Genomic DNA, 27,157 nt, shown 5'->3' with positions numbered 1-27,157 from the left:
AGGGGGGAGTAGTTAAAGTTGTAAGGGTTGCCGCGACTTTATGTAGTTCGCAGTATCAGCAGCCAAGCAGATGCGGACGCCGTCGGTAGGTAGCTTGTGAAGTGAAAAGGATGGATGCAACAAAGCTCCACCCCGTGCTCGGCCTCCGTGCCGCGTGGGTGTGATGGCTAGGTACGTGAGCTACGACACTCTAATATGCAGTGAGGAGTCTTGGAAACCTCGGCTAAGATGTTGGTCCAGCGATCCAGCGGGTCTTGGTGCCTAAATTGATTGATGGTTGCTGGCTTTCTTCAAGGATGGAATGCAGTTATATGGTGTATCACTGTATTGCTCGAACAGTAGGCCAAAGAATTGAAAAGTCGATGATGCGAGTGCGAATGATGATGTATAGATGGATGTATCTGACTGGCCCGAACGAGAATGAATGCAGGAGAGTGATTGGGGAGGCAGGGGGGCGAATCCGCTGCACCTTGGAAACGAGCTCGTTTCCCAAGATGGCGTGGAGAGGGGGAAGAGCTTACGGGAACGGTGCGCTACGCTAGTTGCATGTGAACAGTACCCAACAACAAAATGCTGTCCCGTCCGCTACGGGAATCCGACTAAGTGGCAGTCCTAGCCCTGGTGCGTTGAGGACGAACAGGGAATGGGGACTAAAGATGTCCCGACGGAGCGGGCTAGAACGGGGACACCGTCGTAGTCCATCGCCCATCACTGACAGCGTCCCTTACATGACACGCATGGCTAACGTACCTACCTTCACCTAGGACCATGATCACTATCGAAGCTCATCAAACAGCCCTAGAAGGCGCCCAGGTGAAGGGAAGCTAAGGCTTCAGGTGAACCGTCCACGCCAGTCTCATCTGACGCCGTCTTGCTACTAGCAGAATTTGCTCGTAGTCGTGACGCCTGAGCTTTAGCAGGGTGAACACGCCAAGCTTGAAGCTCTAGCCAGGTCGCAAATCAGTCGGGGCTACCGGTTGCTGCATGGCTGCAGGGGGTGGCGCCTCGTATGTGGGGAAGAAACGAAGCACCTACCTTACGCCAAAAGATGCCGAGGCATCGATTAAGGCTTGGATCCATCTAGCTGACTAACAGCCAATACCCCTGTCCCTGAGAGTCTAACCTCTTGGATCCCCTTTTCGCATTCTGCCTAGTCCCCACTGGGCATGAATGGGACACAGAGATGCGAGCGACTGGCAATCATCCCAGCATGCTGATCTTGAGCGAGTCAATTGGGAAGGAGATCATGCGGTAACATTCCCCGTATGCATGGTTGTCGTCGGCGCAAGCTCTAATTCCCCAATGAGGGTGCTAACGGCGGCTTCGACTGCGATTCTGCCATCGGAGAGGTCGATGTCTCTCAGGTAAGAGTTCGGATTCGGCTTCATTGGCCAACATTTCATCAGGCCAAAGCGATTGCTGGTATCTGCTGTAGCCGCGACGGCCCACGTTATATCATTGGTGAACGTCCAGCTTCGTCCGTATGACATGTAGTGATAGGATCAACCGCAAAAGCCACCCTATTTTTTGGATTTCTATAATTCCAATCTGGCACGGATGTATACACGGAGATGTTACACGGGCAGGCCGAACCCATTGACGGATCAGCCGCCTAGTCATACACAGTTTTCCTTAGTCCGGGACTGGAGTCCCCTTCTCGGACGGAGCCAAGCAGCATGACCCTCCTTACCGACGGACAGCCTTCTGCTTGCCCGCGCCCCGGCCCCGGGCGCCCACCAGCTGAGCCACCTTCTCTCCCGCCTGCTCCTCCGCCGTCGCGAGGGCCTGTTCGATCTTCTCCGTGCCGTCGACGACGTGGCCGCTCTCCTGCTTGCCTGCGTCGATTTCGAGCGCCCGCAGGCGGAACGCATCCAGCTGCTGGCGGCGCTCCTCAGTCATGCGCCACTCCTTGGGGAACTTGGGCTTGTTCTTGAACGCGTGGTGCCGCGTGTCGAGCGGGATGTCCTGGAACGTGTCCTTGGGGTCCTATCAGGGTTTCTTTGATTAGCCTTTCGCTCTCCAACACACAGTCTAGCTTGTTCAGGTGCTGAGACGCAAGATGCGTTTGCTTACCTTGGCGGTCGCGATCAGCTTGTCCACCAAGTCCGACAGGTAGCGTTTGTTCTGCGCCTGGTGCTCGTACTTGTCGGAGCTCATCTTGATGACGTCCGTCTCCGGGTTGTATCGAGGGCCCGCCAGCTTCCGGAGCTTGTCCGCCTGCACGGGTGAGAGCTTGAGGTCGGCCGGCGAGAACTGCACCACCACCTTCCTCTCTGCCGGGTGGTACTCGCCCATGTACGTCGTGTATCGGAATCGCAAGATCTGGTCCTCCTGGGGAGGCTCAAACGGCTTGGCCAGCTCTAGGGTGACAAGTCAGCACACAAAAAATCTTGGTCAACCCCTAAAGAGGCCACTTTGGCAAAGCCAATTGGGGGAGGGCGAGAACGTACTGGACAGCAGCGGCATCTCCCACGCCATGATACGGTGGTAATGTCTGTGCTCCCTAATCTCGTCCAACTTTCCGTGCGCCATGGGCGTCATATCGTCCTCGTCGAACTCGTCCGCCATGTCTTCTGTCGGGGCCGTTGGGTCGTCCTCGTCGTACCAGAACGACGTTCTGTTCGGTCGTCCCTCGGCCGCCACCTGCTTCCACTCCTGCGGGGTGAACAGCCTCTCGTGCTTCTCCTCGTCCTGGCTCATCTCTCTCTCGAGGAATTGCTCGAGCGACATCTGCTGGGCCGACGGATCGAGCTTCTTGACGCCTTCAAGCGCCTTGAGCTCCTCGGGCTTGAGACGCTGCATCATCTCCTCGAGCGTCTCGCGCGGCGCAGAAATGACACCCTCCTCGCCCTCCTCGCCGTCGGGGTTTCCCTCATCGTTCGGCGGTGCCCGTCTTGTGGAGCTCGCGGCGAATGTTCGTCGTTGCGTCTGGGCGAATTGGCGTGTCGAGGCTCGGGGTACGGTGACGGCGATGCGCGGTGTCGTTGATATCCGGCGACAGCTGCGGACGCAGAGTCGGAATGCTTGCCCTGCTGCTGCCATGTTGGGCGGGTTGCTTCTTTACATTGGCCGAGGGCAATGCTGATTCCTGGGTTGTCGCGCTCTGCTGAGAATGGCGTTGGGAATTGTCCCCGGAAATTTTTGGATCGAGCTCCAGCCACAGTAGTGGGTCCGCTTCTTCCACCAGCCACTGATCTGACCATCCTTTTCCGCTCTAATTCCAACTTCAGCCACTAGTCTTTGACAATCACATTGTATGGAGGCTTACATCTTTGTTTTTCTATCTCTGAAGAAAATCAATAACAAAAGACCCCGAAGAATTATTGGAATTTTGCGGAATTTATTGTGTGCCAGAACTTTGCTGTCTGCTTTGCAACTCTACCCATCCTCTTCACTATTGGTGATGTTACCACGGAGAAGATGGCTACGGAGCAAGAGTCATCAAGTACTCGGAAGTAGGAACATCCCTAGCCGTTCCGAGCAGGTTTTTCATGCCTACGAATATAATCATGAGACCGGACCGCTTCCGTGGGATGGCTATAATTATTTCAAGATCTCGGAGGTTCAGGGAGTAAGATCAGGCGTCCTAGCGACCAAATAAGAAGGCAAATAAGGTATGTCAATGAACGGTGAACATGTTATTATGTTTGGTATCGTAAATATCCATTAGCTATTTGTACTCATATTCTCCTCCGTCGCCATACTGCATATTGTCCTTTCCCACCCATCCATTAGAATCCAGATGTTCTGCGGTTCATAATCCCGGTACTAAACTGCTTCGCCTTGTCCAGCGTGTTCTTCATGCCTAAAAACGACGCACGATGCGACTTCATGTCAGGCCTAGGTTCGGAAGTTAGCATGATACACTCACCACGCGGCAATCACATTTGAGAAACTCACCTCGAGTCCTGACCAGACCATTCCTGCTGCTGAGGCGGTGACCCGTTACCAGGGCCGAAATACGACTGTTGCTGCAGAGGCTGGCCTCCACTCAGGGGCGGACTACTCTGCCACGCCCCGGGCCCCGTATAGGGCAGATCCGGGAACGGCTGCGTCTTCTGCGGCGCCGTGTCCATACTTGGTCTGCCGTATGATGACGGGTCGTAGGGGGCGTGGTAGGCGCCCGACGGCTGCTGCAGCGCAGGAGAGTACTCTTTCGAGGTCCTACTGTCGACAACTGCTTGAGTTGGAAGCTGTGGTTGCGTCTGGCTCGCGCCGGGGTATCCCGCTCCTTGATACGCCGGTGCCCCGGGGTACGATGCAGAGTTTTGGTAGGGAGGACGCTGGTCGAAGCTCGCCTTCTGATCCAGCCTCGGCGGTGGAGCCTGGAACTGATTGTTGTACGGAGCTGGTGGTGCAGGGGAAGCGTTCTGAGCATACGCGGCGCCGAACGAGACGCTTGGCGCAGGTTTCCGGCGGATGGGAGCCTGACCGGGTGAGAGCACCGGTTCGGTTGGGACATTCTCGGCCTGGGAGGCCCATTGCAGCGTTGGCTGTTTCACGAAGGCTGGCTTCTCAGACGGCTTGTCGGGCCAGTCCTCGATGCGAGTCAGCTGGTCGAACTCGTAATGGCCGAACGATTCGTCCACCTGCCCTTGCTGGGAGGGCAGCTCCGAAATAGTCGTCGGAGGAAGTTCAACGGGCTCCCTCTCCGGAACCTTCTCCGGTCTGCGAGGCGCAGATGTGAACTGGTGAAGCAGCGAGACTTGGGCAGTGAGGGCGGCCTCGAGTTCTTCGGATAGTTGTCTCACCGGCCGGAAGGAGCTGTCATCCATTTCGGTTGCTTCGTCCACAACTTTTTGAGCGTTAACCGGGAGCGACTCTGCCTTCAAGCTGTCATCATCCGCCTTTTTCCCATCTTCTTCATCAGATTCGTCGTCTATCTTGTCGTTGGGATTCGGCTGCGTGTCTCTGGTCACCGACTCGCTCTCTGCCTGCACCTGTGACGGCCGAGATTCCTCGTCGTCATAACTAAGACCGTGATTTCCGTTACCGACACTTCGTACCACATTAGCAACCGCCGTGTTCCCTTCTGCCATGGCCTTTTTCAATGCCGCCATTAGCTCCGAAATGCGCTCTACAAGTACCGCGGTGCACTCGTCATTGTCTCCGTATGTGATCGCCGACTGAAGTGCGTTTTCGTTATCCTGGTTCGTATGGAAGATATCGGCCCCGTTATCCAGGAGGAACCTGACGCTGTCCTCATCTCCCTCGCGAGCAGCAACAATCAAAGCTGTGTCGGCCTCCTGGTCGGCCAGGTTGACGTCGGCACCCGCATCAACAAGCACTTGTAGCGACTCAACGGGGAGGTTGACAACCGCATTGATCAGCACCGTCGAATTGTCCCAGCCGCCGAATACGTTGACGTCTGCTCTGGCCTTCACCAAAAGTTTGAGGATTTCCTGCTCTCCTTTCGAGGCAGCGGCAATGAGCGGGCAGGTGTCTTCTCCGGCACCCAGGTTGGGGTTCGCACCGTGCTCCAGCAGCAGCGTGACGATTTCCAGCTTGCCTGATTCGCATGCCACCTGTAAGGCCGTCCCTTGAGGAAAGTTCTCGTTGGTAGTGAACGCGTTGACGTCCACTCCGCGGTCGAGGAGTTCTTTGACTACATCATAGTGGCCCTGCAAGGCAGCCGCCTGAAGAGCCCATCCGTTAGGGAAGTCAACCGTGGCGCCCCTGTCGAGAAGCAGCTTGACGATATCGAGCGTTCCGTCGTACGCGGCAGCAGTCAAGGCGGTTCCGTAGCTTCAGAATGTCAGATTGGTCTACAGATTTTGTTGCAGAAATTGTACTCACTATTCCCCGGTCGCGTTGGGATCGACGTTGAACGTCTCAATAAGCAACTTCACTGTCGATTCCTTCTCAAGATCCGTGGCTTCGTACAGACTCTCGTTGAGTTTTTCGGTGGAGATGTTCCCGTTTGTGTACTCCCAGACAGCTTCCAAGACCTTGTCTTGATGTTCTGCAGTCGTTGCCGCACTCAGGAAAAGACTGTCGCAGTTGAGACCCTGGTGTTTCTGCAGAAGTATCATGACGATCTCCCAGTTCTCCTCTTCAGTTGCTGCCTCCAGAGCGTCCTGAAAGCATTCGGGGGGTGAGAGTAGGTTAGCAACTTGTTGAATACGTCCACCCTGCCAGAAACGGCAGCCTTGATGAACGCCTTGTCGAACTCCTTGGCCGGGAGCTTGTCGGCATATGTGCTTGTAAGATACTCGAACATGGAGAGGTCGGAATGTAGACCAGCTAGAGCCAGTGGTGAGTCGATATTATCATCTTCGACAGCCAACGAGACGTGGTTTTCAATGAGCAACCTGACAGCGTCGGGGTTACCAGACGATATGGCGGCGTTCATTACCGGTCCGACATCATTTGCAATCGCGTTTGCATTGGCATTCATTTTGATCAGCCTTTCCATAACTTTAACATGACCGGAAAATGCGGCCATGTGTAACGGAGTCTGCTCGCTGATCTCGATGCAGTCGTCGATATTGGCGCCTCGCTTGATCAACTCGTCCACTGTGTTCGGTCTTCCGATGTAAGCAGCAAAATGGAGCTGGCAGCGGGTCAGTATTTAATACAGGGGAAGGCAATATCGTCCCCTTTCCCCAAAAAAGCAAGACTTGAAAGGGATAGTAGACTTACAGGAGTATTGTAGAGAGTGTCGCGCTTGTTGATCTCATCTCCGTGTCCGTTTTCGATGAGGGCCGACACGAGCTGCTTGAAGCCAACCGCGGCAGCGATATGCAGAGCGGTGAGGTCTTTGCTCTCAAACCCGTCAAGGACCTTTGTCATAGACATGTAGACAATCAGCCATCGATGCCGGATCAAGGACTCGGTCTGCCAAAAGTCGTCTCTGCTGAGGTCCTCAGCTATCTCCACCGTAGCCTTGCTGGCATGATGCAGCCAATGTTTGACGGGGTACGGCAGAACTTTTTCGGCTAGCGACCGAGTCTCCTCAGTTTCTTTGTCCTCGTCGTACTGGCCGTAGGTGGAATCATCATCATCCCACTCTGTGCCACTGTCTGAATCATCTTCTTCCGACTCGGTGTTCTGGTCGTCTGCCTCAGATCGGTCGTCGTCCTCCTCGTCTTCCGCGGGCTGAGCCTCTGGGTCTTCGTCTTCGTCACAAACCTCTTCAGCAGGTTTCTCTTCTGGAGGAAAGTCGAATACTTCCTTGATGTGTGCCAAACATCGGAGGGCGATGATACCCTGCTGCCATTTCCCCTCATCACTCGTCATGCCCAATGTCCTCTTCGACGTCCCCTTCTCCAAAAGATGTTCTTTGACGACCCTATCCATGAATCCGACAGTGTTCTCGTTCTTTCCGCTCCGCTTCACAGTCAAGAGTGGCCTACATTTCTTGACTAGGTCTTGGAGTTCGGCCTTGCCCTCCGCAGTGGCTGGGAATCCGGCGAGAACGACAAGCTCGTCCTCCGTGGGCTCTTCGAACGTGAGAACGAGCGTTCGCAGCAACTCCTTTATCTTGTCGGAGTCCTTCTCATTCGAATGAAAAATCTGTGACCACGCTGCGTCTAGGAGAGCCTTGAGCTCTTGGGGCATCCTCTCCAGCATGTGTCGAATCTTGAGATCGCTTTCGGCATCGGGCAGCTCGGCCAGCTGCATGCAGGACAGCTTGATCCATTGGCTGTTCGATGCCCGCTTACCGATGAGACTACTCGCATAGTATGTGAGTGCCTTGTTGTACTTCTTCGAGTTGCCCAGTTCTTGAACCTTTTCCTGCGCTGTCTTTCGCAACTCCAGCTGGACCTGGTCGCAGTACTTGTCGTCTTCGAGATCGATGAGCCGAATGTGATCCACTTTCAAAGCATCTTCAACATGCGAGACCTCTCTGCTTGTAAGGAACCACCTTGTTGGCACCCGCTTATCGTCCTCGCTGTTGATTTCGTGCATCTCCGCATTGAGGAATCGCATCAATTTTTTTGTCGAATCAGCATCCTCGGGCAAGACGTGCAGATTGTTGATGACAAAATACACCCTTCGACCGATGAACTCATCTGTGAGGATATCCTGAAGGGTCTGCCACAGGTTCTCGACTGTGAGGTTTGCTGATGTTTTTGAGGAGTCATCGCCCTTCTTCTTCACAAAGTGCTTCGCGTATACAGCCAGCGTGGCCTGCTGACGGATGAGTTGTCGCACCAGGGACTTGAGCAGATCCTCGGCGGTCGAGAAGTCTGTTGAAGGTTCGCAGAAGAAGTACGCAGAGAGCAGAGGTCCCCGCCCGTTGTTGTCCTTCTTGTCAGACTTGATCATCTTGTCGACGCCTTGCAACGCTGCCATAGTCGCTCGCGTCTTTCCTCTTCCTTCTGGTCCGCGGATGTACAGGGCCTGTCCTCTGTTTTGCTGTGTCGTGCTCTCTGCATCGTGGTCCTCTTCTAGCCAGTCAAGATACACCGGCTCGTTGGGGATCCAGATGGATGGGGGGAATTGGAGCGCAAGCATATCACGCTTGTTCGACACTTTACCACCGTTCAGCAACTCCATGACGTCGCTGTATACTTCTGTCTCAATGCCACGCGTCGAATTGAGCCGGTTTTTTACCACGAGGTTAGCACCATGAATGATTCTTTTCAAGGGCTCCCTCACAAGCTGGTATCGAGGGTCCTTGAAGTCGGTGAATTTGACAAGGTCTCGATGATTGGCCGCGAGACCCATCTCCTCGATTCCAGGCAGAGTTGCCGATTCTCTTGTTACAAAGTCCTGGTCCTTCTTGGGAATAATGGCCTTGGCGATCTTTGACATGGTTGTGCCGTACCTTTCTTGCGTGAAGTCGGTTGGGTGGTTCTCATAGAAACAAGTAAGCTGAACCGCCGGACTCAACTTGAGGGCCAACCGCAGAAAGTCGCCTCGCAGCTCATTCAAGCTTTCGTCTCCGGGTGTCATCATCTTCACCAATGCCGAAGACTTGGTGTAACCTAGCTTTTCACCGATATCTCCGAGCATAGAGGCCACAGCGGCAACGTGGGCTCCGCCGAAGGGTGTACCGAAGAACGCGCACCCAGCAATGCATTCGAACACCCTTGGAAAAATATCCCGATATGTGTCTGCGGCAAGCGTAATGGCCTGGGAGGCGTGTTAGCCCACCCCAATGTTTGCAAGTGATGTGCGGCCCGAAACTCACCTTAGCAATGACCAAACCTCCCATGCTGTGCCCAATGAATACGATTGGGCGATCTCGGATTTTCTGGACACATGTTAGTATCATCGTATTGTATCGGAGTATTTCATAGGCCAACGTACTTCTCGATTTGCTTGAAGACCCTCCAGCATTGTCTTGGCAATGTCCTTCATGAAGGTCTTCACTTTGAGGTCTCCGATCCACGCCGACTCATATTGATACAACAGTATTCGAGCTTTGGGGAAATCCCTCGCCAGACCATCCTTCTTGCCGCTGGATTCAGATGAGTTCTTGGAGATGCCATCGTAGATACCGGTCGCCCAGTTGAACCCCGATCCAGACTTCCAGCTGTCTTCTGGGTGTGCACCCAGCCCTGGTACAAATACAATGCTGCCAAAGTGTCAGATTTCGCAACAAGCTCATACACCCCTCTGGCATCGACAACATACTCAACGTCGATGGCAGAACCCGTCTCCTTCTGAGGGTTGTACAACTCTTTGAAGCCCTGCTGAACCGTCTGATAAGTTGTCTTGGGCTTCGGAACTCCCGGAGCACCGCCATGTGGCACCCTCCTCGTTCCTGTGCGACGTATAGACATGATGTTGCTATTCACTGCAATATCTCAAGCACGAAAAACGCGTCTTCTGAATCTGGGGAACATCAAGCTTTGAATAAGACCACGGGAGCTAGGCAACGGCGTAAGCACTGGCTCGCAAGGCTGTTGTAAGTTGGGGGCCAAAAGGGCACAGTAATCCCAGTGACCCCCCTTGCAGTGGAGCGGCCGGAAACAACCTTAGCGGTGTCAGCCGCCCCATGCAATGTAATCCTGCGATGTCAACGATCATCCAATGACACCAATAGTGCCATCAGCTGAATTAAATCGCCTCCAAATTTGTAGCGCTGTCCCACCGTAAGCAATTAGTCCTGCTGCGCGTCAGCGGGCTCGTCTGTAAATGGAGCATAGCACACTCTACTGTAGCAGGCTCTAGGCGAACAACTCATTTCAATTGACAAGGGAGCGGCCGTTGAAACCCAACGAATATGGTTGCCTGCTGACACCTTGATCCAAAAGGGCTCTGCAGGAGTCCCCAGGTCGCATCGTTAGCTGTCGTTCACATTATTAGCAGTTAGATCCTTGTCACGGCTAATACTATCAAAGAAGGCAGCCTGATATTTTAATCCGGGCTTGGAACATTTGGACGTCTTGGGCCAGGAACCAATTTGGCACCTCGCCTCCAACCCTGTTGCTCGAATAATCACACCTTCTGCAATCGAGCGGCGCCTCGAGGACTGTGGTATTTCGGCAAGACAGCGGAACAGACACTCAAATGACCAGCACAATCCATATCGCCCCGCCTGCGTTAAACTCCTCGAGTCGCGCCATGGAGAAGTCATCTATGCCTTTCACCGTCCGGGTGCTTGAAAATGCCGGCAATCCCGCACCGACAGTACAACAGCCTCAAGACTTTGGCCATCTCATGCCGGCGACAAGCCGAGCAAAACACGATCACATAGTCGTGGCGGAAGCCGACGACATCGACTTCCTGGAACGGGAACTCCTTGTACGGCGTCTGAACGACGTCCAGGACCTCCTCTGGATCTGTGGTCGTCCGATGCCGCCTCGGCCTCTTCATTATCAGGTGCTGACCTCACGCGAGATCCAAATCACGGAGAGCCCTGAACTTCATCTCGTCTGGACCAAGAACCGAATCTTCGTCAAGCCGATTCCCCGGTGGCTTCTGAGCCCAGACTTCTGGGCCGTCCACCTGGCTGCTGATGCCGACCAACAGCGCCATCCGCGGAAGCAGCAGCTCGTCGCATGTGCGCTCGGGTTCCTCTTCACTTACACCGCCTCATCGCGTACGAGAGCGACTTCCGCATAGCCTACGAGAAAGGTCTTGTTCCGCCGGAGATGAGCTGGGACCGATGGAAGGCATTATCGGCCCAGATCGTGCAGAACCATTGCTATGCGTCCGTCAACCCACGGTACTGGTACGGCGAGCTTCGTCTCAGCCGGCTGAACAAGATTTATCGCGTTCGTCTCGGATATGTGCTTCGAGGATATTCCAAAGTGGCCTCCCACGCGGTCTATGAGGACCTGCTCCAGGATAACTTTGCCACGCTGGCGGCGATCCTCGGTTACGTTGTCATCGTCCTGACGGCTATGCAAGTTGGGTTGGCTACGGATAGGCTCGTCGGCGACAGCGCGTTTCAGAATGTCAGCTATGGGTTCACAGTCTTCTCTATATTGGCACCGCTGGTTGCTTGCGTGGCCATCTTTGGTGTTGTACTGGTCATGTTCGTGAGCAGCTGGATGGTGACCAAGGTGTATGAGAGGAAGAGATTCCAGGAAATGGGCGTCGAGCCGTTTTGGAGAGATCAGAAGAAAAACGGTCGCTACGAGCAGGTAGCGGCAAAGCAGAGTGTATCGAAGTAGGCGAAGACGGAAACGATACCCATATAAGTTAACGTGTATAGAGATATGACTTGAATTCCATCATTGCAACCAAGATGCGTGTGTGTTCGCCGGAGGTGAAAGGCTCGAAGTTTATCATCGGCCTGGTAGGTCAGTTGTATATAACGAGATAGTCCATCAGTGTCAAGTCCAATGTCCAAGCTCGGAACGGTTGGCTTGCATTCGAAGAGTACCAATCCCTGTACATCTATCGGCTTAGTGCTTGGGCCAGCGCTATAGCACACCCGCGTGCCAGCCAACCCCACGCCAGTGGACCCCAATCGGCCACTTGGAGTAACTACGCTGGTTGAACATCACCTCGATACAGAAGCTCACCTTCCAAAGCTCTTACAAACAATATCAACGTCGACTCCTAGTAAAACATCCCACGGCAGAACAATCAAACATGTCCACGAAAGAGACCAAACCCCTCGGCATCGAGCGCCATTGCCTCGTCACAGTCGGCGCAACAGCCCGCTTCACCCAGCTCCTGACCGAGGTCGTGAGCTCCAAGTTCCTCGATTTCATCGCCGAGAACCACTACACTCATCTCACTCTGCAATGCGGCAAGGACTACGATCACTTCTCTCGCCAGGTCTTGCCACCCATCCTGGACCGATACCCGAACTTGGAGCTCACTGCTTTCGACTTCGTCGACGACTTGACCGTTGAGATGGCAAAGTGCCGAGCCCAACCCGGCGTTCGTAAGGCCGGTGTGGTCATATGCCATGCAGGTAAGGAGAACATGACCTATACTGAAGTCGAAATGCCGGAAGCTTGAAGGCTAACCCGCATACTAAAAAAGGCACGGGAACCATTCTCGACGGGATGCGCGTCAGCGTTCCCTCGTTGTGGTCCCCAACCCAACCCTCAAGGACAACCACCAGGTCGAGCTGGCCGAGGAGATCCAGCGCCAGGGTTATGGGATCTGGGGCCGCCTTGGCGACATATCGTGGGCCCTTGAGCAGTTGGCCCTGCAGCTCGATAAGACCGAACAGCAGTTCCGGCCTCACCCTGTGGGCGGCGAAGTGGCACCCGTCAATGCGGACTTGTGGCAAGTCAGCAGTGCCATGATAGATCGGTACTCTGGGGAGCCTGTTCCGCCCGCGAAGACTGCCAAGGTCAATGACAATAAAGGTGCTGTTACTGCTACTGGTGAGGTGCAGCGGGAGGAGGTAGCGCAGATGACGATGGACTAGGAGCCTCGTCAGTTCTGGCCACCTCCTTCGTCCTTTTGGTAGTTGGGATGAATCTGATAATTCACGAGCTCGGCACCAAGGTAGACCGAGCAGGGTGATAGGCATGTATGGTTGGGGAAGACAGCTTGCTTCTAGACGTGGGAGATACCCAATTTCATACGGCGTTCTTGGTTAGGATAACATCATGTCGCTTTTTTCATTCAGTCGTCATCTGTCAAAAAAGTGTCTACAAGTCTACTCTCAGGCCAACTATTGCAACCCAGCCACAGTCCACACCTTGATCGCGGCATCGCCACCAGCGCTCGCAATCTTGCTTCCGCCCTCGACCCACGCAACGCCGTTGACGCCGTCCTTGTGCGCGTTGAGAGCCTTGACGCGGCTTCCGGGCTTCGCCAAGCTCCACACGTAGACGTGCGTGTCCAGAGCTCCGGAGACGGCGTGCGTCGCGGCATCATTCCAGCTGATGCACGTAACCCTCGCCGTGTGCGCGGACCAGCGGTCCGTCGCGACCTCCCAGTCAGCAGTCTTGTAAGCAACGATTTTGCCGATCTGGTTGCCCGCGGCCAGATACTGGCCGTCCTTGGAGTAGGAGAGGCAGGAGATCTGGGCAGTCGACTTGTCGAGAGACTTGGTCTCGGAAAGCTTGCCTGAGCCGTCCGCGGTGTAGATCTTGACGGAGTTGCCGGATCCCACAGCCACCGTCGAGCCATAAGCCGCAACCGCGCTGGGAGCAAAACCGAGGCGGTTCTCAGAGACGAGCTTGTTCTTCTCGTAGACGTCTACACCCTCAATGGTCGCCACGTACAGCTTTCCGCCGGTAGCCGCGACGCCCTTGGGCTGCGCAGAGAGCTTGACGGACTCGCCGGCAAAAGTGTTGGCAGACTCGTCGACTATCCGCAGATGGTCGTCCCATCCCACGCTGTACGTCTGTCCTCCTTCAGCACTGAACTGGGTGACCTGGTTCGTGTGCGCCTGTCCGTCGACGACCGAGCCAGTGCCCGAGGCCACGTCCCACTGGCAGACGCGGCCGTCGAAGCTACCGCTCCAGAGCGTCTGACCCTTGCCGTCGGACGAAGCACCCAAAGCCGTGATGCTCTTGTTGTGACCCTGGACGATCTTGCTGGGCTTGTCGCTGCCCTCGTTCAAGTAGACCAGATCGCCATTGAGGTTCAAGCTGATGATCAGACCGTCGGTTCTGCCGTGAGGGTAGACAACTCCAACCTGCTGATCACCCACGCTGACGCCGTCGCCAAACTTCCACGTCTGCGTGGCCTTGCCCGCCTCGACGTCCCAGAGCTTGACGGTCTGGTCCGCACTAGCAGTGACAAACTTGGTGCCGTCCTTGGCCCAAGAAACAGCGAAGATGCTGCCAGTGTGTTCTCCCTCTCCGATCGAAATTGTAGGCTCGCCCGTCTTTCCGTCGTAGAGCTGGATGCGTTTGTCGGCGCCAACCGTCACGAGCTGGTTGCCGTCGGGGGAAAAGGCCGTACCGAAGACGAAGCCCTTGTGGGTCGAGGCGTGCTTCGAGTTGAACTTGAAGGGCGCGCCGTGCAGGAAGCAGAGGGAGCCGTCGTCGGAGACCGTTGCCGCTCGCAGCGGGCGTTGCTGTCGCACGGCGACCGAGTTGACGGCCTTGGAGTGACCACTGATCTCTCCGACAGAGTTACCGCTGTCGGCCGTGATGCAGTGGCCGAATCGCTCCTTGCCGTCACCGACGGCGATGATGCGCTGGGAGTCGCCGTCCCAGGCGATGTCGTTGATGCGGCCCGAAATGATGTGGTACTCGCCTGGTGAGCTTATCAGTATCGAGAGCCGTCTATCGGGTTTCCTGGGTGTGTGCTGTACCCTTAGTGTTCTCGGCCTCAACGGCGTCCCAGACTCTCACGGATCCCGAGACGTCTCCACTGGCGACGTAGAAGCCGCTGGGCGAGAAGCGGGCAGCGCTCGTTTGTGCGGTGTGGCCGGTGTACTGTTTGCTAACGGAAGGGTTGTCGATGGACCGGAGGAAGATGGATTTGCCAGCCTAGGAGAATGCATTGTTAGCCGGAGCATTGTTGGCGGAGGAGCGTCACCAAACTCACGGCGTAGGCAAGACGCTCTCCTTTGTTGTCGGAGGAGAGCTGGGTCGGCTGGCCGCGCTGGGTAGCGGGCGAAGCCGCCAGGATCTTTTCGATGGTGACAGACATGATGAAATTCCAAACACGCCTGTACTGTATGCAATGCAATTTGAGCTACCCGAAGCTCTGCGCGAAGACGATGAAACAGACAGAGAGCGTTGGAGAGAACGTGAGTTGAGTAGAGTGTCAGCTTCCGAGCTAGGCACCACAATGGCGGTCGACGGTGTTGGGTGGGAACCTGAACCTGGAGCTGGGATGTCGATCCAGGAATGGAGAATGGAGGGGCAGTGCTAGTGCTACTGCAGGGCACTGAATGACGTTCCATCTCACCAGCCAACCAGGTCTTGTGCGGCCGGCCTGGAGAGTTTTAGAAGCCATTCTAGCTAGATGTGCACATTGACTGAACTAACGGTATGTGTTTAGGGATCGGAAAATAACCCAATAAGCACAGGTATTTGGGCACATTCGCTGCAGAAGAGCACACAGTCTACCAGGTGTAAGTTGGTAAATGAGGATACGAGACGTGGATGTTGCGCTTATACGCACATACAAACACACTTAAACTACGATGCAATCTTCAATGCCTAAGATAGCTCCTTCACAAGTGCGCTGCTTTTTACTGGGATGCCACAGTTTCAGCTTCTTGTCCCCGCAGAGCATATCTCTTTTTAAGATGCAAACTGGCCTCATAGCCTGACAACCTAGCCCCTCATCATTCCAACCCAGCGTTGTCTGCTGTGATCTTCTACGCAAAGTCTCTATGCCCGAGGCGTCTTGCGAAAGCATACATGCCATCTAAGTCTTACCTTTGCGCATGTAAGTCAGCGCGGGTGTAGTGGGTCAGGGTGCAGCCTGTGAGTGGCTCGAGTATTGCTATAGGTATATAAGTTTTCTAAACACACCGAAATTCCAATAATCAGTCATCGCTTTCCTAGCTCAATTTGGTCAGAGCGTCCGACTTTTAATCGGAAGGCTGTGGGTTCGAGTCCCACGGATCGCGGTAAACTTTTGCACTTTTTTGCGCTTCTGGGCTGTATGTCACATCATTCTCATACAAGATTGCAACTCTTGTTCGATTCATATTTTGCTTTTCGTGAGTGTGATGGCGAATACTCGTATGAAGCCGAAGTCAGACATCCATCTGGTCGGTCGGTATCCTCCATGCCACAGCCAGGCCAACAGCAGGTCTGTCTACTCAACAATATGTGACTGTTCTTTAAGCAAGTTGTAATACTGCTGCTATCTTCTTCTGCAACGGTTCCTTCGGCCAAATCACTTGCATCTCCTGGACCAAACTTGTAGACATTGCAGTTTTCCCTTCTGTCCTTTTCGCCGAAATCACACCTCCTCTTGAACCAACCACTCTTCAAATACTTGACCTATTTAGTATCTCCCACTCTCTACCTAAGTATGTCTCTAACATTGCCAACATTTCCGGTAAAGAATAACCACCTCCTCCCAAAGTGCCTGCTTCAGCCGCCACGATGAACTCGCCCTGGTCTTGGTAATAGGGTTGTGACGAGTCGAGCTGTCAAAACAGAGATCAACGACAAGCAATCACTTGCCACGAAGGGACACAAAGGAGAGTTATCGACGACCAGGTATGCAGCTAAACATGTGTGCCTGAGGACCATAGAAACTGAGAGCTCTGGATATAGAGCCCTGGATGGCGATATCTAAAAGGTATAGGAGTGGCCGGAGTGAGCAATGCTTGGTACAAGAATCGAGAAACATCTCTATAATTCGTTTTATTCTCGTGTAATCCGAGCTCAACATACATAGGTCCTAATGACACAGCCCAAGAGGCAGTCTACCGCGAAAGCAATACAACAGGGTTCCCTAGAAAGATGACCGACCAGAAGGTTATGCCAGACCAAACGCCTTTTTCTATTCGCAGCCACTGCCAGAAAGCCATACCCACACCTAAAAGACCCGACTGTTCATTCGTGTAAGGTGTCATCCATCTATTTCTTCTTGCCCTTCGTTTTACTCTTGGCATTGGTGACGGACTTGGTCGATGCGACGCTCGACGATCTGGAAGGAGCTGCGGATGTGTTCTTGCTTCCGGCCTCCGACTTGACGTTGTCTAGTGCCTTGTTCTGTGATCATGGTCAGTGGAGTCTCTTCGGTTTGAGAGCGCTTCTGTGTTCTTACCTTGACGCCGTTCTTGGACTTCTTCTTCGCTGGTGCCATGCCCAGGATGCTATCCTCGTCATTCTCTTCGTCGTCGGCTTCTCTCTTAACCTTGCCGTTGACACCGTTCGCACCCTTTGTAGGATGGACATCCTCAAACTCCTTGACGATGGTCGTCAACAACGTAGTGCAGCGACGGCTCAGCTCGACAGGTGTCCTGCTAAGGAAGAACCAGTCGAACCGGAACAGAGGGCTCTCCGCGATCTCATCTCGCATTTTCTCGTACAGGCCGGGGGAGTCGATGCCATATTTGTCGAGAAGAACCAGCAAGAATCGATCCTCCTCCTCCGTGTACACCTTCTTGTTCGTGGTGGAGACAGAGTAATTGATCTTAAGCTGTTGCAAGGGGACGCGGTATTGGGACATCTTCTTACGAAGCAGCTTCCTCTGGTGTTCGATCTTGCGCATACGCTCCTCGCCATCTTCAATGACCTTGATGTACTTGTTGTAGTCTGCGATTTCGGTGTATCGCTGCCAGAAGACCTTGGCATACTGCTTGACTTCGGCAGCAGTCTTGTTGTCAATGTCCTCAGCGATACTCTCGTAGTCATTGCGGCCGTAACGGCCTGATGCGTTGACGAATTGCTGGAAGTCGCGTCGGTTCCATTCACCAAACCCTTGCTGTGACAGACGTTGCTTCTCCTCCTGCTCCTCCTCGGTGAGTGGCGTTGCGTTGTCGATCTCTTGTTGATCCAGCGCACGCTCTGCCTCACGCTCATCGAGGTTCTCCTCATCGCCATCAGAGAGGGGAATCTTGTAACCAATCTCCTTGCGGTAGTACGCCGTCTCACGGTCCTGGAGATCGCGCAATCTAGGTGGGTAGAACTGGTAGTCGTGAACAGGAACCTGCTTTGGAGCTCTCGGGGCTTTGGGCTTGGTGTCCTTCTCCTTGGGCGGGTACATGGCCTGTCGGAAATACTTGTCCATAGAGTAGGATTGCTCCTTTCGCTCACGCTTGGCGGGGTTGATCCAGTTCATGCCAATGTCCTTCTTGTTTGTCTTGAAGTCCTCTCCGTTCCAGGTGTAGGCAGACTCAGACGTGAAATTCTGAAGGTCATCGATTCCAAGCTTCTCATACTTGGCGTTGAGCTCCTTGGTCCTTGACTCACCAGAGGCAAGAATCTTGTCGATGTCGTCATCATCCAGGTCAGCGCCCTTATTAGCCAGCACACCGGAAGCGCCCTTATTTTGGAAGACCTTCTCAGCACCGTGCTGAATCATCGAGAGAAGCTCATCCTTGTTGGCTGCGGCCTTGGCTGCAACCTGAGCACGGCCTTGTTGAATGACAAGCTGGTCAAGACGAAGCTTTTGAGCTGCTCTTTCCAAGACCTTCTCCTCAATCGCATTGTCCGTCACAAAACGATACACAACGACCTGCTTGGTCTGACCGATGCGATGAGCACGATCCATGGCCTGCAAATCAGCTTGGGGGTTCCAATCGCTGTCGTAAAGAACGACAATATCAGCAGTGGTAAGGTTGATGCCCAACCCACCGGCTCTCGTTGTGAGCAAGAAGATGAACTTCTCGGAGCCCGGCTTGTTGTACTCGTCGATGGCGGCGATACGATCCTCGTGGGCCGTTCCACCGTCAATGCGGCAGTACTTGTACTCCCGGAAAACGCAGTAGTCTTCCAGGATGTCCAAGAGACGACTCATCTGTGAGAAGATGAGAACTCTGCTGCCCTGCTTTCGCATCCTAGCCAGCAATTTGTCGAGAACGACCATTTTGCCAGCGTTATAAACGAGATGCTCATCGGTGGTGTACGGCGGGCCAGGCTCAGCGCCTTCGAAGAGATAAGGGTGATTGCAGCATTTGCGCAACTGCATCACAATGTTCAGCAATCTTGTCTTCGACTCTCGCTTTCCGTTGGCGCCGTTGACAGCGTCAATATCCTTCTCGAGAATCTTCTGATACCACTTGACCTGCATGTCGGACATGCCTAGGTATACGTTGACCTCCTTCTTTGGCAACAAGCTCTTTTCGACGTCGCTCTTGACTCTTCGGAGCAAGAAGGGCCTCAGCACACGGTGGAGTTGCTGGACCACGGTGTCCTGGTCCTGTTCTCGGCCAGAGAACCACTGGTCAAAGGCCTCGGAGTCACCGAACACATCGGGAAGCAAGAAATTGAGCAGAGCCCACAGCTCGTGGAGGTTGTTTTGAAGGGGTGTACCAGTGATCAGAAGTCGGTTTCGGGAGTTAAAAACGCGGATGACCTGGGCCAAGGAGGATTCCTCGTTCTTGATGCGGTGCGCTTCGTCGATGATGATGTACTCCCATGCGAACTTCTTGAGGTGGCTCTTCTCGCGAAGAACCATCTCGTAACTCGTAATGCAGACATCAAAGTCTTCGTTGACCAATCGGTCGTTAATGAGCGCGTTACGTTCCTCCTTCGCGCCTTGAAGCACCAGTACATTGACCTCGGGGGTCCACTTTTCAAACTCTCGCTTCCAGTTGTCCAATGTCGACTTCGGTACGATAACGATGTGCGGTCCGGTGATGTCCATAATGTGTCGTAGGTAGCCCAGGAACGCGATCGTTTGCAGGGTCTTTCCGAGACCCATCTCGTCGGCAAGAATGCCAGAGATACCGTTCTCATGGAGAGAAATCAGCCAGTTGAGGCCGGCGACCTGATAATCTCTCATCTGACCCTTGATGAAAGCGGGTGAGTCGCGGAAAACCGTCTCGGCAGAGCCTCCGTGCTTCTCGTCCTGGAGCAGCTCGGCATCTTCCTCAGCCTCGGTCCGACGCACTCGCTCATTACTAGCGCCGCCCTGACGCGAACCCTTCTTCTTGCTCTTTGATGCCTCTGCGTTCTGTCGATCGATCTCTGTCATAATTTCCCGAATCTTGGGGTTAGGGTTCGTTTCGATGAAGTGACGGAAGAGGTCTGTAAGACCCAGCAAGTATCGGAATCGACGAATACTGTCTTCTTCCTATTTCAGAACATCATTTAGCATTCTCCAATTGACTGAGCTATTGTCAAGGCAAAGGATTCGCGCCTGGCGTACCTTTGATTCACCCAAGCGATCATGTTTCTTGCCGAAGATGCTGCGACGAAGCTGATTGGCTTCAGACCGTCTCTTGCGGCCATCTCCGAGAGGTTCGCCAACAACACTACTGGCTGTGGTGTTCGCATTGGTGTCCGAGTCGGTGTAGTCGGGAGTCTCATCGACTTCCTGTATGCATGTCAGCCAAACGGTTTCCCCATACAATCGCGACTCGTAGTGTCGTGAGAAGTACAACGGTGCGACATGAAAGGAAAATGACCACATACCATCCCTTCCACGGGGTGAGCGTCTGCGACGTCCGACATAGACGCGTCGGTGTCGACCGCAGCAGCTCTCGAGCGAGGCGCCATCTGGACGGCTGTAAATCACTTTACGCGACTTACACGCGTTTCTTTCGGTTATGCCACGCGCGCCAGAAACTGTAGATGCTGCTCGACTGTTCCAGATTGCTTGGAGGTGACGTTGATTGAGGAAGCATTCAAAAAGGTAGAGTGCTTTGGTGCTGCGCGAGGGTAAACGGTCGTAGATGTTTTTTAGATGATGGAGGAAAGGTGGGATCCCTCTGCTGTAGAAGACAAATTCCGATCAGGACTAGCGTGTTTTCGCCGTGTCATTCCCGTGCACCCGTCAAATGGAGTGCAGGCAAACGCCGCCCGGGAAGTCGGACCCGGAAGAAGGCAGCCTCCGATGAGAACGTCTCCGTCGCTTCAGCTAGGGGCAGAAGCGTGGAACAGCACGGGGGGTCCACCGTCCGCTCCAGGATTGGGTCAGCCGCTCAGAACTAGCGCACTGGCCACGAGGCGGATAACGTCAAAGCCACCTAAGGTATCCGTAAATTGGGCCTGTTAAGGTGCTGCTGGCTCGGTTAGTGCCGCATCCCAGTGTCATGTGCTCTACGCTGATGGCGAGCTGACTTTCCCTCCATCGACGAAATACTGCATCTTGCATCGCAGCCTGTTGGACAATTTCCATCATCACGTTTTCAACCCTTCAATCGCTTCATTCTTGGTGTCAAGGGGAGCCGCCTGCAAACCTTGCCCGTATAGCTGCACTCGAGACCACCACCACACCTTATCGCCAGTCACTTGGGGGACCCCGTTTAGACCCCACTCCGGCGTCAAGATTTGTTTACCCGACAACTCAACGACCTACATTACACCGCTAGAGGTGCGGGACCTGTCTTTCTCATTCTTCGATTCCATACTGACTATTCTCAGTCTCTCCGTAACTTGCGAGACTACTACCATGGATTCTATGCGAAGCCTCAACACCTCCCTGCCTGGCGCCTCGGCGGCGAGGCAGACGACACAAAATGACTCCCCCGAGCAACTCCTCGACGCCTTCAAGGCCGCTGCGCTCTCGGTGACGAAACTTTACAAGACCTCGGCGGCCGCACAGTCCAAGGCCCGCATGGACGGGTACCAGGACTGCCTCGACGACCTGCTGGCGTTCCTTGACAAGGAGAAAATTGGCTTGGGCGACGGCGATGGCTGGAGGGTCCGGAGCTGGGCAACCGAACGGCTGGACGGACGGGAAAGCTCTCAAAACGCCGAAAGCGACGACGAGGCGGAAAAGGCAGAAACTGCATCGTCCCCAGAGCTCAACAGGACAAGCAGCGGCACTCAGCTGTCGGCACTGCGAGGCGAAAGCCAAATGAGGACGGACTCGGCACCCTCTAGCATCCCTCAGGCTGTGGAAGAAGAGGAGGAACCCGAACCCATATCGATTACGGTACCGACGGCGGATTCTTTTACCTTTCAATCATCGCACCCTTGGCCGCCTCAGCAACCTCAGCAAGACGCTTATCTCAACCTCGCGAACTTGGACCTGTCAGATTCTCGAACACACGACACAACATCGACAAACGCGAACCCCGGAGGCCGCACAACAAGACCACGGCACCCGGCAAATATCCCTCGCTCGGCATCAAGGCAAGGAAACAATCTTGGCCGTGGTGCCGGGTCGAAGCGTAAAATCAACTTTGCCGAAATTTTCGACCTCAGTAGCCTGGATAAGAACATGTTTGGCGGCGGACCGAAGCGCAGCCGGCACACATAAAGTCTGCCCAGCGGCGCGCAGCGGCGGCGGTGGCATTCTATGAACATTCTTCACTTTCGACAGTGGTCAACTAGGAAAGATTCCATTGCCCCAAGATCTTGTCTCCTTTGTCTACTACGGTTTCTTCAGACATGTCTTGACGACGGGATTGAGCGAGCATCGACGTACATCTAACTGGAGGGAGGGAAGGAGGGTGGGTTGGAGATAGGGACTCCCGAACATTAGAAGTGCGTCACGAGAGGCGTTGGTTTGGTTTTATGAAGGTGCATGGGCGGTGTTTAGGTTGGGACTGTTTATTGCGATGATGCCAAATAAAGGACGGCTAGCTAGTCCACGGTCCATAGCTACACACATATCATTGTTTCCCCTGTCGAACTTGTGGTGGTGTTGATGGCGACTTGGAAGTCAAGCTGTCACCACTACATGGATAATCACAAACACATTTAAACTGTCGCAATTCGGCTCTCCAAGTGACGTCTTCCGCGGCATTGTGTAGTTAGGTTTCGGGTTTCACAACTTCAGATTTTCTGGTTGTCTGCCATAAAAGTATGCCTCAAGAAACCAAAACATGTTTCAACACCAGTAAGTGCAAACTTGGGCTCGTCCCAACTCGAGATCGACTTCTCGTCCAAACTCCCACCTCCCCCCCAGTCTCAGTCGAGTCCGAGCCCGGAAAGTCCCTCAAATTGGCCAACCCCGTTTTTTGCTTGCGACCCATGGAAGAGTCATAGGTGAGTCGTGGCCCCACATTCTTTCGAACCTGCCAGAGTCTTCATTCCAACCCGCCACCCAACCTTTTCCCGGCCGAAATGGAACTTCTAGAACAGCGTTGTGGATAGCTTTGTGGGCAGCTTTGTAGACAGCTACGGGGATAGCATCAGAGGCAGAGCGAACCCGGATAGAACTCGAACGGCATCTTTTCTATCAAGGTGTTTCGGACCTGGTTGATGTCTTAGACCATCCCGGCCCACGTGAAGACCCCTGGTTCAACCATCGACGCTCGGCGTGGAAACCCCCACCTGGCAATACGATACCACCACTACCGAGTCAACGAAGTTCCCATGCTAACCCCCACATCATGCACACACTTCGCCAAACCCCTCCTCCAAACCCTGGCCTAGGCTTTATATAATTTGCTGTCGCCCAATCGTCTCAACAACGTCTGGTCCTGGGATTTCCTAGAGATCATCAACACGGAAGGGTGGCCGAGTTGGTTATGGCGCCAGGTTAAGGTCAGCTTAACATCTGTTTCCTGGTGGGGCAACCCGCGCGAGTTCGAGTCTCGTCCCTTTCATTTTGCGTTTTTTTTTATAGAGTGTGTATCGAAATACCTATTATGTGCACGCTTGTTGCTCAAAGACTTTGTTTGATGTAGCCACCATCAGAAGCTGCTTGTAGAGTGGTCTGTAGGGCCTCGGCATCAGGTGACAAATTAGAGCCATCATCAACATAGAAATTACAAAAAATGCTTAGGCATGCAGCGAAAAGCAAGAACAATGTTTTAATAGTACCCCTATTTTAAATTAGCAGGGCGCCAAACAACAGAACATAACAGACAATGAGCGTATACTCAAGTTGCCGTTGGTGCTCTAAGCCGGCCAACCTGAAGATCGTCTGTGCGAGCATGGTCAACTGTAATATATAAAAGACCCTATGCACCAGGTCTTTGTGGTTGGCAAGGACTTGTGAATCTGGTTGAGGCTGAGAAGCAGTCTCAATCATCGTGGTGGGCACTTACGAGCGTCGTCGAGCTATGATTTGAGACAGTTTCTGGGTCAGTCTGTCGACTGAGTTATCACGCTGGGCGATGTTTGATGGCGTTCTTGGACTTGATACATCCTCGCGGAGGTCATCACCCAACTTTGTGCCGGTGTTTGGCGACTCAGACCCGAATCGCCCCTTAACTTCAGCCATTACAATATTGGGCAGTTGTGTGTTCCCGATGTTGAGCGAAACTGAGGAGGACATTCAGCGATCGCGGCCGATGGCCAACTTGGCTTTGAGTGTGATGCCAAGTAAATGATGCGGGAAGACGGCATGCTCGCTTTGTTGGAATGTGGAGCCGAATAACAAAAGTCATATTGGTTAAGAAGCCATGTTGGGCTGCAATTATATTGTCAGCTGTTCATAAGCACTTCAGCTTTCCTTGCCATGTACAGTGTACCAAAGAATAGCAAGACCTGCCTCTCTGCGCGATACAGCTGGGTGTCACGTGTTATGGCTTATTTGACCCATCAAGTTTCTTTAGATCGGGTACAAAGACAGTCCCTTCAAATCGTGGATTGCGTACTTTGTTCGGTAGATAAATAGGTTTCTTCTAAGGTGATGGGAGATTATCCCTCGCTCAGATTGCCCGTACCCATGAATGTCTCAGTCATGAACACGGACACAAGCCTGCACAACTGCAATCATGCCGTAATACGTTGAAAGTAGGTGCCAGATAACTCATCATTACCCTGTTGTCTTGGTTCATCTCATCCTCAGGTCTTCTCCGCGCCAGGGCGAAAGAGAGCAATGTTTTGATATCATCCGTACCAAAGCCATTCTTTTTTCGTTCGTCTGTTCTTCGCGGACTGCCCTAGGTTTTTACAAAAACCAATCTAACCATCCCCCAGAGATTTCCCAGAACGCCGTACTAATGCAAGCCGCGAAAGAAGACGAGAAGACGTAAAAAAGAAGGGCGTTGCTTTTGTGTTTGTTGTTTAAACCAATCAATCCCTCCCTTTTCCTCTAGTTCTCTTGTCTGTTCTTCCGTTCCCGCTCAACCTCGTACATGAAGTCGAAGTAGCCCTTGTCGAACTGGTGGACACGGACGTAACCGTCCTCTCCTCCGGACGCGTAGCCCTTGCCGGTGGGGTCTGCGGCGACAGTGTTCTTGGGGTGTGTTAGTTGCCGCAATATCAAACATCACAAGAGCCGGCCAACTTACCAGGGGACCGAAGTGACCACGGACTCTGCCGACCTCGTCTTCGAAGATCTTGTGGTAGAATCTGGCCTCGAACTTTCCTTGTCTCGCCGAGGTACGGGTGACATCCATGGCGGCCTGACCACCTCCAAGGATGACAAAGTCCTTCTTGGGCGTGATGGTGGCGCTGTTGAGGGGGGTATCGGCTACGTAGGTCTTGAGAACCTCGAGGTCCTTGGCGGTGATGAGCTATATCAGGTCAGCAGTCGGCCTTGCGGTATATCGGGGCGATATATGTACCTTGGCCGTCTTGTCCTTGCTGGCGGTGATGAAGTAGGTTCTGTCCTGCGACCACTGGAGATCCGTGATGGGAGTGTTGAGCTCGTGTACGGGCTCGTTGTAAATCAGGTCACCGTTCTAAAAGGCAATCAGCGTTATATCCCTTGTAGTGATGTACTTCTCACTAAACCCACCTTAGCATCGTACTGGGAGACGGAGCCGTCCTCGTGGCCGGCAATAATGTACTTGGTGAGGTAGCTGAAGCCGGCGACGGTGGCCTTGCTCTCGTCGCACACGATGGTCAGGGCACGCTCGTCGGTCTGCTCGGCCTCGGGGTCGGGGTTGATGTCGAAGACGATGATGTTGCTGAGGAAACCCATGCGCTTCTCCGTAACACCGAGCAGCTTGGTGCCGTCCTCGTTGAACTCGACGCGCTTGACGGCGGTGGGGAACTCCCAAGTCTTGAGGTTCTTGCCCGTCTTGATATCCCAGAGTCTCATCGTGTTGTCGGCGGAACCGGAAGCGATCATGGTGCTGGTGGGGTCGACGTCGACGGTCCAGATGGCACCGACGTGGCCGTGGTAGGTTCCCAGACGCTCGCCATTGTGCGCGTACCAAACGCAAATCTGCTGGTCCTTGGAGGTCGAGAAGATGAGATCGCCGTCCGAGTTGTACCTATTGACGATGGCGCGCCTGGTTAGCCACATGCAGCCCCTCATGATCGAGTAAAGGGGGGTTAAGGAAAGTCCTGGGCGCCTCCCATATCTCTCTCCCCCTCTTTCCATGGACAATTTCGCAAGCGGATACGGAAAACGTACTTGATCTGGGTGAGCGCACGCTCGTGACCTGCCAAAAGAACGGGCCTCATGTTGTCTGATTATCGAGTAGTATTGCGCTTCTCGGTCTCGGGGCTGCTAGTTACGGGGGGCGGTGTTGCGGCAGGGGACGTCGGTCTTTAAATGGCTTGCGATGTCGTCGGGCAATCGTGAATTTTTGCCCTTCACCTCGACATTGTGGGTTTCGGTGCACTGGTGTGGGGCACACTTTTTCCCCGCGACCATTCTGCCGGCTGAGGTGAGCAGCCATTCACCGCCTTACGCCTCAGGCATGGTGGCACACAGCCGGCCACCACAGCTCTGGACCTCGAGCTCCAAGGAGTGGTTGACTCACTGTGAGGCGTTGCTTGCTTGCAGGACAGGACTTTAGCGCGCCTAGCCCGGCGCGTCACGGCAGGAGCTGCACCAGAGTCATTGAACCTACACTAGCTGCTCCTGGCCTCGATTCGCTTTGGTTGAAGTTCCGTGCCCCCAATCGCCAGTCCAATCTCGTCATCGCCAATCAATGCCATTCGTTCCATTTCCAAACCAACGCGACGTCGACGACTACATCCTTTTTGGGGCAATCTCTACTCATCCTTGAGTCAGTCCCAGTTTTGTTTTCTCAAAGCGTTATCCGGACTTGGAACCCCGGCAAACAAAACACCAACTCGGGCCTCGAATCCTCTAACCTCAACGGACCTCGAGTGAACTTGAGGTGGTTTCAACAGCTTTTGCCCAGCCCGGGGTTTCTTATGCGAGAGCAGAGATATCAGACCATCCGGACCACCGTCGCTGTTCTCTTTGTCCTGTACCATATTTGTACCTTTTACCTCCTTTCCTTCCAGCCTTTCTTTTCGACATTCAACTCGGTTTTCTTTCATCCTCAATTGACTACTTGTATTGTTCGTTTCGATAAACCAACCAACCGAGCCAGCCTACTTCGTACCATTGAAGAACGCCTGTATACATCAAGTGTGTCGCTTGCATC

General features: G+C 53.8%; 5 protein-coding genes and 2 non-coding genes across 7 annotated transcripts; 4 read left to right on the top strand and 3 right to left on the bottom strand.

The window, feature by feature from the left end:
- Positions 1 to 1,686: 1,686 nt before the first annotated feature.
- On the bottom strand, positions 1,687 to 3,042 carry ColSpa_11136 (37S ribosomal protein S24, mitochondrial; the record flags this gene model as incomplete). Its single annotated transcript, XM_049277348.1, has 3 exons — positions 1,687 to 1,986; positions 2,074 to 2,360; positions 2,451 to 3,042. The coding sequence occupies 3 exons, from the start codon at positions 3,040 to 3,042 to the stop codon at positions 1,687 to 1,689; spliced, it is 1,179 nt and encodes a 392-aa protein (XP_049133305.1).
- Positions 3,043 to 3,731: 689 nt separating this feature from the next.
- On the bottom strand, positions 3,732 to 9,734 carry ColSpa_11135 (ankyrin-1; the record flags this gene model as incomplete). The annotated part of the gene is made up of 8 exons (XM_049277347.1): positions 3,732 to 3,840; positions 3,901 to 5,745; positions 5,797 to 6,077; positions 6,131 to 6,553; positions 6,643 to 9,081; positions 9,140 to 9,202; positions 9,259 to 9,526; positions 9,586 to 9,734. The coding sequence occupies 8 exons, from the start codon at positions 9,732 to 9,734 to the stop codon at positions 3,732 to 3,734; spliced, it is 5,577 nt and encodes a 1,858-aa protein (XP_049133304.1).
- A 784-nt stretch (positions 9,735 to 10,518) lies between these two features.
- ColSpa_11134 (uncharacterized protein) lies at positions 10,519 to 11,573 on the top strand (the record flags this gene model as incomplete). Its single annotated transcript, XM_049277346.1, has 2 exons — positions 10,519 to 10,996; positions 11,020 to 11,573. The coding sequence occupies 2 exons, from the start codon at positions 10,519 to 10,521 to the stop codon at positions 11,571 to 11,573; spliced, it is 1,032 nt and encodes a 343-aa protein (XP_049133303.1).
- Positions 11,574 to 13,039: 1,466 nt separating this feature from the next.
- On the bottom strand, positions 13,040 to 26,219 carry ColSpa_11132 (ISWI chromatin-remodeling complex ATPase ISW2; the record flags this gene model as incomplete). The annotated part of the gene is made up of 9 exons (XM_049277344.1): positions 13,040 to 14,577; positions 14,636 to 14,813; positions 14,872 to 14,955; positions 17,062 to 20,034; positions 24,934 to 25,041; positions 25,097 to 25,321; positions 25,373 to 25,489; positions 25,546 to 26,044; positions 26,170 to 26,219. The coding sequence occupies 9 exons, from the start codon at positions 26,217 to 26,219 to the stop codon at positions 13,040 to 13,042; spliced, it is 5,772 nt and encodes a 1,923-aa protein (XP_049133301.1).
- On the top strand, positions 15,833 to 15,907 carry ColSpa_tRNA_292. The gene has a single exon. It is a non-coding gene; the product is annotated as a tRNA-Lys (tRNA).
- On the top strand, positions 21,355 to 22,167 carry ColSpa_11133 (uncharacterized protein; the record flags this gene model as incomplete). The annotated part of the gene is made up of 1 exon (XM_049277345.1): positions 21,355 to 22,167. One exon carries the CDS (start codon positions 21,355 to 21,357, stop codon positions 22,165 to 22,167), a length of 813 nt encoding a protein of 270 aa, XP_049133302.1.
- ColSpa_tRNA_293 lies at positions 23,363 to 23,461 on the top strand. Its single transcript is given in 2 exon segments — positions 23,363 to 23,400; positions 23,418 to 23,461. It is a non-coding gene; the product is annotated as a tRNA-Leu (tRNA).
- Positions 26,220 to 27,157: the final 938 nt, after the last annotated feature.

Source organism: Colletotrichum spaethianum (genome assembly GCF_022836535.1).
Source record: "Colletotrichum spaethianum MAFF 239500 DNA, contig42, whole genome shotgun sequence".
In the NCBI taxonomy this organism is placed as follows: Eukaryota; Fungi; Ascomycota; class Sordariomycetes; order Glomerellales; family Glomerellaceae; genus Colletotrichum; species Colletotrichum spaethianum.
Note: the sequence above shows the minus strand (reverse complement) of the source record. Positions and strands in the feature narration are given on the sequence as shown.